General features: G+C 39.0%; 1 protein-coding gene across 4 annotated transcripts in view; it reads right to left on the reverse strand.

Annotated features, from left to right (window-relative positions):
* Positions 1 to 1,900: 1,900 nt before the first annotated feature.
* SPAG1 (sperm associated antigen 1) overlaps positions 1,901 to 12,360 on the reverse strand; it is an 88,787-nt gene continuing 78,327 nt past the window's right edge. For 3 of the 4 annotated variants that reach the window (XM_049853788.1, XM_049853791.1, XM_049853789.1), the window contains 3 exons: positions 5,108 to 5,272; positions 3,650 to 4,027; positions 1,901 to 3,541 (listed from right to left, as the gene is read on the reverse strand). In XM_049853788.1, the coding sequence (XP_049709745.1) occupies positions 3,410 to 3,541; positions 3,650 to 4,027; positions 5,108 to 5,272 (675 nt within the window). In that variant the 3' untranslated portion in view covers positions 1,901 to 3,409. The remainder of the gene's footprint in view (positions 3,542 to 3,649; positions 4,028 to 5,107; positions 5,273 to 12,360) is intronic. The other variant, XM_049853790.1, reaches the window with a different exon arrangement.

The following is a 12,360-nucleotide window of genomic DNA, read 5'->3' on the forward strand; positions in this document are numbered from 1 at the left end:
TGCTAACCTACCAGCAGCTCCGTGGGAGAAAAGACCTGGCAAATCTGCTCCTGTTAATAAGATTACAGCCTAGGAAACCCTATGGGACAGTTGTACTCTGTCATATAGGGTTGCTGAGTTGGAATTGACGGCACACAACAAGAAGTAGTCAGGAAATGTGGAACTCTAGATTCAAGCTCCATACGGGGTTGGGGGGGACCTTTCGTTCGTCTGTGAACCAGCAATAGTATACCGCTTAGAAAGCATTTTCATACATGAGCTTTGTAACACATGAAATGTCAGCCCAGATAACATTTTACAAAAAAAAGCAGTTATGCCTACAGCAATTGTGATCTGCTCAGGATTAAAAAAAAACCAAACCCACTGCCATCAAGTCAATTCCAACTCACAGTGACCCTATACATACCTAGTAAATAATTTTCATGTCTAGTTTTCACTGAAGAGCCTTTGCCTTTTTCCTTCCTTTTCACCTGTGCCTTGGAACTTTGCTTATAAGGTCTTTGAGGCATGAGTTAAGCTTCTATGATGAATAACGCGCACTCTCTAGACTTACTGTATTTGAGACTTTTCTAACTTCCAGATGCATGATTCACAGCAATTAGAGGTAACGAGTGCTGACATTCCAGTGGAGCACTTTAATGTGTGTGTACCAAGAATAAGGTGATACAGTTAGTAATGCTTCTCATTCATTCAGTGAGGGTGTATTGAGTGTTGTGCCAGGCATCCTGCTGAGCAAGACGGGGGAGCGAATGAATCAGACTTTGCTGTTACAGGCAGGTAAATGCAAAAATACCAATGTGGTAAGTGCTATGACAGTGCACATGATGGCTTAATACAAAGTTTATGTTTTATACCTGCCATGTGTCCTTTGCAAATTGGTGGGACTCTGCTTCAAACCAAGCTGGGAGGTACCATCACCTTGTAACTGCACTGGAACATGAGGCCTTCTTGGTCTCTGTAGCAAGGAGAAGGTCAGCCAGAGGGCTTTGCCAGCTCTTGTATACTTTGGCCCAGGAAGTGACACACATGTCACTTCTACCCACACCCACTGCTAGAATTGGTTACATGATGCAGCCAATCACAAAGAGGCTGAGAAGTATAGTCTTGTGTATACCCAGATGGGGAAGAAAGGTATTGGCTAAGAGTAGTAATGCCTGACCCACAAAGGAACTACTTGTATATTTAAAACTCTGAGACTTCCTGCCATCTTACATGTAGCATACAACTCTCTATTCTATCCAGGTATTACCACCTTCACACAAACCTTATGCTCCATTAATATTAAACTCTCAGTCCCCTGAACATACCAAGGTATTTCACAACTTCCGTTCAAGCTGTTGAGCACCTTGATGTCTTTGCATCTCTGCTCCTCTGCCTGACATGTCCTTGTTTCTCCACCATGTGACAAACTCAGGCTGGTAGATTACTTCCTCCTTGAAACCTTCCCCCCCACCCCCCACAAGCAGGACTGAGTGCTCCTCTTGCTCTGTGTCATCACTATAAATACCTCTATTAGTTTACCAAAATTGGTCGTTTACATATTCCTTGCCTCCACTAAGCTGTAACTCTTGAAGGCCAGGCAGTTTATTCATTATTCCATCATATATTTAATAAATAGTTTTCATCACACAGCACAGTGTTGATGAGTTCAAAAGACAGACTGCCCAGGTTTGAATCTGGGACCTATCACTTTTGTGACCCTTTTGTAACACTTTGGTGTTAATCTATACAACCTTCTCTATACCGTGCTTTCCTCATCTGTAACAGAATTGTTAGGAGGTTAAATTAGATAATGTGGGATAAGCTTTATGAGCAGTGCCTGGCACAAACTAAAGATGAAGAACTATCAGTTATAAATATCGACATGACTGTATTAGGCACTGTGCTAGGTGCTGGATATGTAATTGTCAACAGAAAAGAAAGTTTTCTTTTTATTGTGTCTTTACTATGAAGTTACTCTAAATCTCCTGTTGCTATGTAAAGGAAAAGAGGGGTCCCGTTTCCATAAGTAAACTCCATACACAGGGTACAATCTTAACACAATCCGTCATTTACTATTATAAAAATTTAATAGTATTACAAAGGGCAGGACCAGGTAGTGTTGTGCTCTGTTGTACATTGGGTCGCTATGAGTCCAAACTGACTCAACATCACCTAACAACAACAACAAAAAGGGAAAACCTGTTATATTTGTTTGCATTAAGGTTGGAATTAAGTACCTATTATAGCAGATTTTCATGAATGAACAAAAGAAAGAAAAGGAAAATGGCACACAGTTTGAAAGTTACCGTTTACCCAAGATGATTTTTGATATAGTCTGTAATTATAAAAGATTAAATAGTAAATGGATATGGAAATAATGAACGTGATATTTTATCTTTCATCTTTACTAAGAAAATGAACAAGAAAATTCTCCAGAAAAAGGGAACTGACTACAGACTACAGGAATAAATGACAGTATACTGATAGAGCCCTGAATGCTTTATTACAAGAAATACCTTTACTCTGACCCAGTGAACAATCAGGAGGAGCTTCACTGTGATAAGAGTTCTTGATTTTCCCTTTTACAGTAAGGGAATAAATACGGTCACGTTTAAAGCAGAAAACAAAAAGGGGATGGGGATACATTGAAATGTCTGGGGAAAATGAGGGGATGACAATTCAAATAGAAATACAGGCTTAGTTTGCTTTTATATAGTAGTTCCTTTGGTTTAGGCAATATAAAAGGGAAACTAACTTCTTAAAATCTAATAAAAAGTGTTAGAAATTTTTAGCAAATTTTGGTCTTAAATTATAAGGCAATGTTTCCATATTAGAAAAAATAAGTTCCTCTTATAGCTGTAAATTAATAAACACAATTTATTTAATAATCATATGGTTTTATCATAGCATAGACTTGAATTGGGATTTCATCTTAACTGACTGTATCCATAAGCAGTATAAAATGGGATTTATTTATAGATCTTAACAGGAAATAAAGATAATATAATAATCACTGTTAATGACTTTCTTTTAAAAATAATTGCAAATACATTTCTGCTAAACCGAAGAGGACTCTGTCATAGCCCAAAGAAATGCAATTTAACTCAAATTTTTAACGAGTTATTAAAAGAAAATGTGTAGTATAACTTAAAATGCATTTTGAACAAGTTCCAAATATACTTATTATACTTATTGTTAAATATAAAGACGCTAGGCTCTCTGGTACATAAGAGAATATTTACAACTAGTAAAAGGCAGATTAGAGAATATACATGTTCTGTATATAAAAATAAGTAAAATATATTATGGTCCAGACCAAGGGATCTTTTCTCAGTCGGGCTTTATCCACGTAATTCTGTCCCACCACCACCTCATTAGCATCACTGAACACACACATGCCTGGAAGAGACCTAACAGGAATCTTGACTTAAAGCTCATACTGCCTTTTGAGGGCCTGTAAATCTTCTAAAGTAAACTGGTTGGTTGATGTGTTTAAAAGGTCATCAAATAGCTGTTCGATTTGCTCCTTTTGGCCCTTGCTAATTAGTGTCAACATCATCTGCAAAAAGGAGAAAAATTGTATTAGCATAAATCATTAACATTTTAAAGTTATGGCAATCCTAAAAAAATTATTCAATCTCTATTCATAAAACATTTTGCCACTTACCTTAAACCTTTCCACTTTACTCAGATATAAAAGATGCTGATACACCAAAGAGGGATCTTTATCAATAAGATTATTTTTCAGAGACTGAATGAAGAGGAGAAACATGTCCCCTTCAAGTTTGTTACTCAACAACATTGGCAAGTCTTTCGGTTCAGTGATGGCTAAAAGCTCTGCACAAGCGTCTTTATCTTTCCTAGTATTTATAGCATTTACAACTTGACCAAATTCATAGGCATTATTAGGCTTGCAGATCTGTAGTTTCTCACAGGGTTCTGGTGGCCCATTGCTTTCATTTCCCTTTTCAGAAGCAAGGCTGTCAATGGAGACATCTGGTGAGGTCCTCCCAGTCGTCTCTCCAGTCGTCTCTCTTTCACTCACCTTCACAAGGAAAGGACTAACACTGTGACACAGAGCAACACTCACCGTCCACATCATAAATTATAGTCATCACAGTGGGAATTTAAAACATAAGATACATCGTATTTTAGTCAAGTTCTAAGTGAAAAAGCTATAATTTGTAATTAACTGTAAAATCTATAATTTTTACATAAATTTTATGGTATTATATAAGAATTCAATTCAGAAAAGTATTCTTTTTTAAGGTTTAAAAAAAAAACTTGGATATTAAAAATATGATAAAATTTTACTTTTATAATTTCCAAGAACAAAAGCTATTGTATAAAATAAAAAAGATCTATGCAACTTTATCTCTTTTTCATGATACATTTTACATTTACTTATTTCCTTACCTTTAACAGAGAAGTGAGTTTACATTCTTCAATTCTCTTAAAGCAGTTTGCTTCCCTCTTCAGAGAGAGAAAAAAAAACTTCCTAGCTTTTCTTCACATATTAGCCTTGTACTCTTAGTGGGAATGTCAAACTATAAATGGGATGATACTGGCATTCATGAATATTCATGTATTCATGAGTTGGCATTAAGTGATAGCAAAGTAAAAAGCTACAGCATAAGACATTTGAGTTATCTGAAATCACATAGGTAGGTTTGTTTCTGAGATAGACCACAATCTCTGATGAATCCAGTGTTGTTTCAGAATGCTAAAAAGGTCTGAGTCAATCTGGAAAATGTCATGGGGTATGGCTTATAAGGCCACTGAAACAGACCAGATTCTCCAGGTCTACCCTGACGCAAAGCTCATGGAGTGGAAGCAATACAAGTCACAGGCAAGATGGTGGGTGGGGAGGGTGGGGCACAGATAGGAAGAACTTCAGTAATGAGGAAACTCCCAATACCATTCATGGGCCCAAGTTGAGAAATACATTGGCTAATTACCACTGGGAAGAAGTTCTGTCTTTGTAATTGGTTAAACCTTTCTCGTTGATCATCAGAATAAACACACAAAGTTAAAAAAACTTTTGCAGAACTCATAGGCATATGACCTTAGAATCTAGTATAAGATCCCCAAAAGAGTACTTTCAAAGGTAATCAAATACAAATACCTCTTGAATCTCAATTTTCCTTCTCTCCTTTTCTTTCCTGAATGATGCTGTATTATCCTTAATATTAAGGAATCTGGTTACCTCTTCCAGTTCCATCTTTGCCTCAACAATACTTGGGTCTAATAGGAGAACTTTATTGAGATCATTTAAACTTTTCTGATAATCCTGAAAGTAGACAGAGAAAACAATTAGAAATTAAATGAGACATGGCAGATAACCCCCGTGGGTTCGAAGTGAAGCTAAGCCAAGCAGAGTGGTGTCTTCAGTGGGTCCCCACTATCACCACTAAACACAGGCCTAGGGAGTGAGTGTGGAGCCAAAACATTATAGCCCATAACTCAGCGAACATCCATTCTAGAAGAAAAAGCACAGATTCTGGGGCTAGAAGACTCAAGTTCAATTCTGTATCACCATGGCCTTCACAGTCCCTCACACATAATAGGCACGTGTTAACTGTTTGCTGATTAAATAAGCGAAAGAATGAACATGTTCATATTAGCACTTACTAGGGGTGAAACTTAACCAAGATCTACTTAAACTTTCTCAACTTCAGTTTTCTCATTTTTAAAATAAGGATAATAAAAGCTTCCTATTTTTTTTTTTTATTCTAGCTTTCACAAGGCTATTCCACGAAGTAAATTAATAATAATATGTAAGTGGTTTTAAACCTGTACAGAGCTACACAAATGTTAGTTTTCACTATAGTCCTCTTTTTCCATAAAACCCTCCGAAGTCGCATACTGTTCAAAACAGGATAAATTCAATGTTTATCCTTCCATTTAAGAGTCAGACAAGGCACTAAAGAGGAAAAAGAAGGGGAGTCTAAGACCAACAAGACATGGCTAGTGAATCTGGTGGCAGACAAATGCCACAAAAGCATCGTCCACTGTAATAGGTCTTACTCTAGAACTACAGTTTAGATTTATGTTTTGGTTAAGCCAAAAATGATTTGGTGAGGAGGCAAGGAGTCCTAATGATGTCTAACCTCTCCAAGTATTCCTGACACATCAGTAACACCATGTGCTGGAGACTGGACCACAGATTAAGCTATGCTAGTGGTTATGCGGAAACCTTGGTGGCGTAGTGGTTAAGTGCTACGGCTGCTAACCAAAAGGTCGGCAGTTCGAATCCACCAGGCGCTCCTTGGAAACTCTGTGGGGCAGCTCTACTCTGTTCTATAGGGACTATGAGTTGGCAGTGGATTTTTGGTTTTGTGGTTATGTGACATTCCTGAGGGGCCAGCTGTAACTCCACGCCCCCTCCCCCACCCGAGCAACACACCAGAGTAACATGTTAAAGGGATAATCTTGAACCCATTCTAATGTATAAAAAAAAAAATTATTTACAAATTATAGTTTATTATTTACTATTAGTACCACTTGTGTCACAACAGCACAGTTGGAACCTGGTAGGAAAAAATGACATTTTATTTATGTCTTATGTGTTCTAAGCAAGGAACCACATGTGAAAGACAAGGGAATGGGGCAGTAGGGCACGATGAGGAAGTAACAACAGCTAACCCTTACTGTTCTAAGCATTTTATAAGTAGTATCATTTTATGCTCACAATAACCTAATAAAGACTAACTTTTACTGTCCCCATTTTAAAGTGGGACACTAAGGAAATTGAAAGGTTATCTTTGGGATGATCAAGGTAGCAATGACCAGAAGGTAGATGACAATAGTGTGGAGCTCAAGTGAGAAGACTGCAAGTAGAGGTTTGTGAGCTACAGCCTTGGGCATGGAGGTCTGACACCAAAAGAGAGGATCGATTTCTCCATTCCTTCAGTAGAAGTCCCTGCTACAGAGCAATCTGTCTGGCTGGGGGAGACAGGAGAAAGCTGGTAATACAGTTTGATAAATGTTAAAACAGAGGCAAGTATGAAGAGAGGGGTGGGAAGCAGGAAGGGTGGAGATGGCATCAAGCAAGGAGGCAGGATAAGAGGAGGTGGTCCAGCCTGTCAGACCTCAGAGAGTGGCTGGGTACATTCACTGAACAAATATTCACTGAACACAGCCATGTGCTAGGAGCTGGGAGTGAAATCAAAACCAAACCTGTTGCCATCGAGTCAATTTCAACTCACAGCAAATCTATAGGACAGGGCAGAACTTCCCCATAAGGTTTCCAAAAGCTGTAATCTTTACGGAAGAAGATTGTCACATCTTTCTCCCATGGAGTAGCTGGTGGGTTCAAACTGTTGACCTTTCAGTTAGCAGCTGAGCACTTAACCACTGTGCCACTAGGGCTCCTTGGAACTGGAAATAGCGTGGCAAAAAAGACACAGTCCCTGTCCTCATGGAAGCTTACAACTATTGGGGGAGAGGGTGGAGAGACTATAAAAAGACAAGTAAACAAATGAATAAATCAAATATAGACTGACATTAGAACAATTAAGAAAACCAAGGATTGAGATGGATACTAATGAGGGGGAAAGGTCTCCTTTTGACACAGTTGTCAGAGACACCAAGACCTGAAGGAAAACCAGCCACGCAGAGGCCAAGGAAGAGCAGAGCTACTATATAGAGAAATGTGTGGATCTGGCAAAAAGGAGAACATTGAAAGTTGCTAAGAGCCTCATTAGGCCTTTAAAAAAAAATAGTATAATCACAGACATTTGTGACATTATTTACTATTAATAGATTTGCTTAAACTATAATAGCAACAATTATAAGATACTACTTCTTGATATTTTTTGCCTTGCAGCATCCCCAAATGACCAAGTTCCTTAAGGAAGGCACCATGTCTTATTCACCTCTGTGCTCCCAACGCTAAGCACATAATTATTGTTGTTGGGTGCCACTGAGTAGGTTCTGACTCATAGCAGCCCTATGTACAACAGAACAAAACACTGCCTGGTCTTGCACCATCCTCACAATCGTTACGCTTGAGCCCACTGTTGCAGCCACTGCATCTATCCATCTCCTTGAGGGTCTTCCTCTTTTTTGCTGTCCCTCTACTTTACCAAACATAATGTCCTTCCCCAGAGACTGATCCCTCCTGATAGCACGTCCTAAGTATGTGAGATGAAGTCTCGCCATCCTTGCTTCTAAGAAGCACTCTAGCCACACTTCTTCCAAGACAGATTTATTTGTTCTTTTGGCAGTCTGTAGTATATTCAATATTCTTCACCAGCACCACAATTCAAAGGCATCAATTCTTTGGTCTTCCTTATTCATTGTCCAGCTTTCACACACATATGAAGCGATTGAAAACACCATGGCTTGACTCAGGTGCACCTTAGTAATCCAGGTGACATCTTTGCTTCTTAAAGCTTCTTTAAAGATATCTGTTGCAGTAGATTTGCCCAAACCAATGCATCTTTTGATTTCTTGACTGCTGCTTCCGTGGCTGATGACTGTGATCCAAGTAAAATGAAATCCTTTAGAACTTCAATCTCTTCTCTGTTTATCATGATGTTGCTTCTTGGTCCAGTTGCTATTCATAAGGTTTTCACTGGCTAATTCTTTGGAGAAGTAGACCGCTGGGTTCTTCTTCCTAGTCTGTCTTAGTCTGAAAGCTCAGCTGAAACCGTCCACCATGGGTGACCTTGCTGGTATCTGAGTACCCATGGCATAGCTTCCAGCATCACAGCAACATGCAAGTCCCCACAGTACGACAAACTGACAGATGCATGAGGGACCACATAACTGGCACTTGATAAAAGACATAAATTGTAAATAAAGGCAAATGCTCAGCTGTCTTTTCTTGTGAAGAACAGCTGCATGTTAAGGAAAGCCCCTGTTTTTCAAAACTGGCAAAATAAACTATTAAAGGCATCTAGGAAAAACATAAAACCCTGAGAAAGCAAAGTGTTCCCCTGAGAGCTATGGCAGGTCCACTTCCTCATCATGTTCACTCTTGAAGGACCAAGGCGTGAGTTCTGACGCATTTTAAAAGCAGTGGTAGCCTTTAAAGATCCTGAAATTAAATTCATTTGGCACATAACTCGAACACGTAAATCAAGCTGTTTAAGAAGTCTGACTGGAAAAACAAGCTACCAGACTCATAATCTAGTGGGACCGGATTACTCAAATTTGGGATTATCTTTCTGCCTCATAATACAATTTCTAGAATTCATTTGAAGGAAGTATAAAATTCCAGTCTTTCATTAGGGACAGCTTTTGACTTTTAATCAGGTAAACAGGTTCAAAGAGACAGACAGCCAGGAGTTTGAGCTTATTCTAAACTTATGAGTCACGCAGATCTATGCCTCATTTACCCAAATCCATTAGGCTCAAAAGAAGTTAAGAGTGAATTCCAAAGAAGGCTCCTTTTAAAAAAGTATTCTTGGAGCCACACACCAGCTAGAAGTCTTTACATAAAGTTTACAAATATGTACATTACTAACACAACCCCCCACCCCCAAAAATCACTGCCGTGGAGTCGATTCCAACTCATAGCAACCCTACTGGACAGAATAGAACGGCCCCATTAAGTTTTCGAGGACCGCCTGGTGGATTCAAACTGCCGACCTTTTGGCTAGCGGACGTAGCTCTTAACCACTACACCACCAGGGTGTCCACTAACACATAAGAAGTGGGTAAAGTCACATGCCACCACTGTCAGTTTGTTTGTTGTACTGTGGTAGCTTGAGTGTTGCTGTGATGCTGGAAGCTATGCCACCACTATTTCAAATACCAACTGGGTCACCCATGGTGGAGAGGTTTCAGCTGAGCTTCCAGACTATGACAGACTAGTAAGAAGGACTTGGAGATTTACTTCTGAAAAAAAAAACTGGCTGGTGAAAACATTACAGATAGCAGCTGAACATTGTCTGATAAACTGCCAGAAGACGAGTCCCTCAGATTGGAAGGCACTCAAAATACAACTGGGTAAGAACTGCCTCCTCGAAGTAAAATCAACATTAATGACGTGGATGGAGTCAAGCTTTTGGGACCTTCATTTGCTGATGTGACACAACTCAAAATGAGAAGAAACAGCTTCAAACATCCATTGGTAATGGGAACATGGAATGTATGAAGTATGAATCAAGGAAAATTGGAAGCTATCAAAAACGAAATGGAATGCTTAAAGATCAGTATTCTAGGCATTAGTGAGCTGAAATGGACTGGTACTGGCCGTTTTGTGTCAGACAATCGTATGGTCTGCTATGCTGGGAATGACAAATTGAAGAGGAACAGCAACACATTCATTGCCAAAAAGAACATTTCAAGATCTATCCTGAAGTACAACACTGTCACTGACAGGATAATATCCATATGCCTACAAGGAAGACCAGTTAATACTATTATTCAAATTTATGCACCAACCACTAACACCAAAGTTGAATAAACTGAAGATATTTACCAACTTCTGCAGTCTGAAATTGATCAAACATGCAATTAGGATGCATAGATAACTACTGGTAATTGAAATGTGAATGTCAGAAACGAGGAAGAAAGATCAGTAGTTGGAAAATATGGTTTTGGTGATAGAAATGACACTGGAGACCCCATAATGGAATTTGGCAAAATCAATGACTTACTCATTGGAAATACATTTTTTCAACAAAATAAACAGTGACTATAATCTCACCGGATGGAATACACAAGAATCAAATTGACTACATCTGTTGAAAGAGATGATGGAGAAGCTCAGTATCATCAGAACAAGGCCATATGCAAGTTCAAATTGAAGCTGAAAAAAATTAAAACAAGTCTGTGAGAGTCAAAGTACAACCCTGAATATATCCAACCTGAATTTAGAGACCATCTCAAGAATAGATTTGACCCACTGAACACGAAATGACCGAATGACTGAAGACCAGATGAGTTGTGGGATGACGTCACACATGAAGAAAGCAAAAGCTCATTAAAAAGAAAAAAAGACCCAAATGGATGTCAGAAGAGACTCTGAAACTTGCTGTTGAACAGAGTAGCTAAAGTGAAAGGAAGAAATGACGAAGTAAAAGAGCTGAACCCAGGATTTCAAAGGGTGGCTTGAGAAGACAAGGTAATATGTTACAATGAAATGTGCAAAGACCTGGAGTTAGAAAACCAAAAGGGAAGAACACACTCGGCATTTCTCAGCTGAAAGAACTGAAAAAAAAAATTCAATCCTCGAGTTGCAATTTTGAAGGACTCTATGGGCAAAACATTAAACAATGCGGGAAGCATCAAAAGATGGAGGGAACATACAAAGTCACTGATCCAGAAAGAATCTGTTGATGTTCAATCATTTCAAGAGGTAGCATATGATCAAGAACCAATGGTACTGAAGGAAAAAGTCCAAGCTGCACTGAAGGCACTGGTGAAAAACAAGGCTCCAGGAATTGATGGAATACCAATTGAGACATTTCAACAACCGGATGCAACACTGGAAGCACTCACTTGTCTATGCCAAGAAATTTGGAAGACAGCTACCTGGCCAACTGACTGGAAGAGATCCATATTTGTGCCCACTCCAAAGAAAGGAACGCAGAAATTATTGAATAATATCATTAATAGCACATGTAAGTCAAATTTTGCTGAAGATCATTCAAAAGCGGTTGCAGCAGTACATTGACAGGAAACTGCCAGAAATTCAAGCCAGATTCAGAAGAAGACGCAGAATGAGGGATATCATTGCTGATGTGAGACGGATCTTGGCTGAAAGGCAGAGAATACCAGAAAGATGTTTACCTGTGTTGGACCGACCATGCAAAAGCATTCGACTGTGTGGATCATAACAAATTATGGATAACATTGTGAAGAATGGGAATTCCAGAACAGTTAACTGTACTCATGCACCTGTACATAGACCAAGAAGCAATCATTCAAGCAGAACAAGGGGATACTCCTTGGTTTAAAATCAGGAAAGGTGTGTGTCAGGATTGTATCCTTTCACCATATTTATTCCATCTGTATGCTGAGCAAATAATCCGAGAAGCTGGACTATATGAAGAACGCAGCATCAGGATTAGAGGAAGACTCATTAATAACCTGCAATATGCAGGTGACACAACCTTGCTTGCTGAAAGTGAAGAGGACTTGAAGCACTTGCTGATGAAGATGGATGGATTACACCTCAACATAAAGAAAACAAAAATCCTCACAGCTGGACCAATAAGCAATATCATGATAAAGAAGACAAGACTAAAGTTGTCAAGGATTTCATTTTACTTGGACCCACAATCAATGCCCAGGGAAGCAGCCATCAAGAAATCAAATGACATATTGAATTTGGCAAACCTACTGCAAAAGACCTCTTTAAAGTGCTGAAAAACAAAGATGTCACCTTGAGGGCTAAGGTATGCTTGACCCAAGCCATGGCGT

This window comes from Elephas maximus, chromosome 15 (assembly GCF_024166365.1).
Source record: "Elephas maximus indicus isolate mEleMax1 chromosome 15, mEleMax1 primary haplotype, whole genome shotgun sequence".
Lineage (NCBI taxonomy): Eukaryota > Metazoa > Chordata > Mammalia > Proboscidea > Elephantidae > Elephas > Elephas maximus.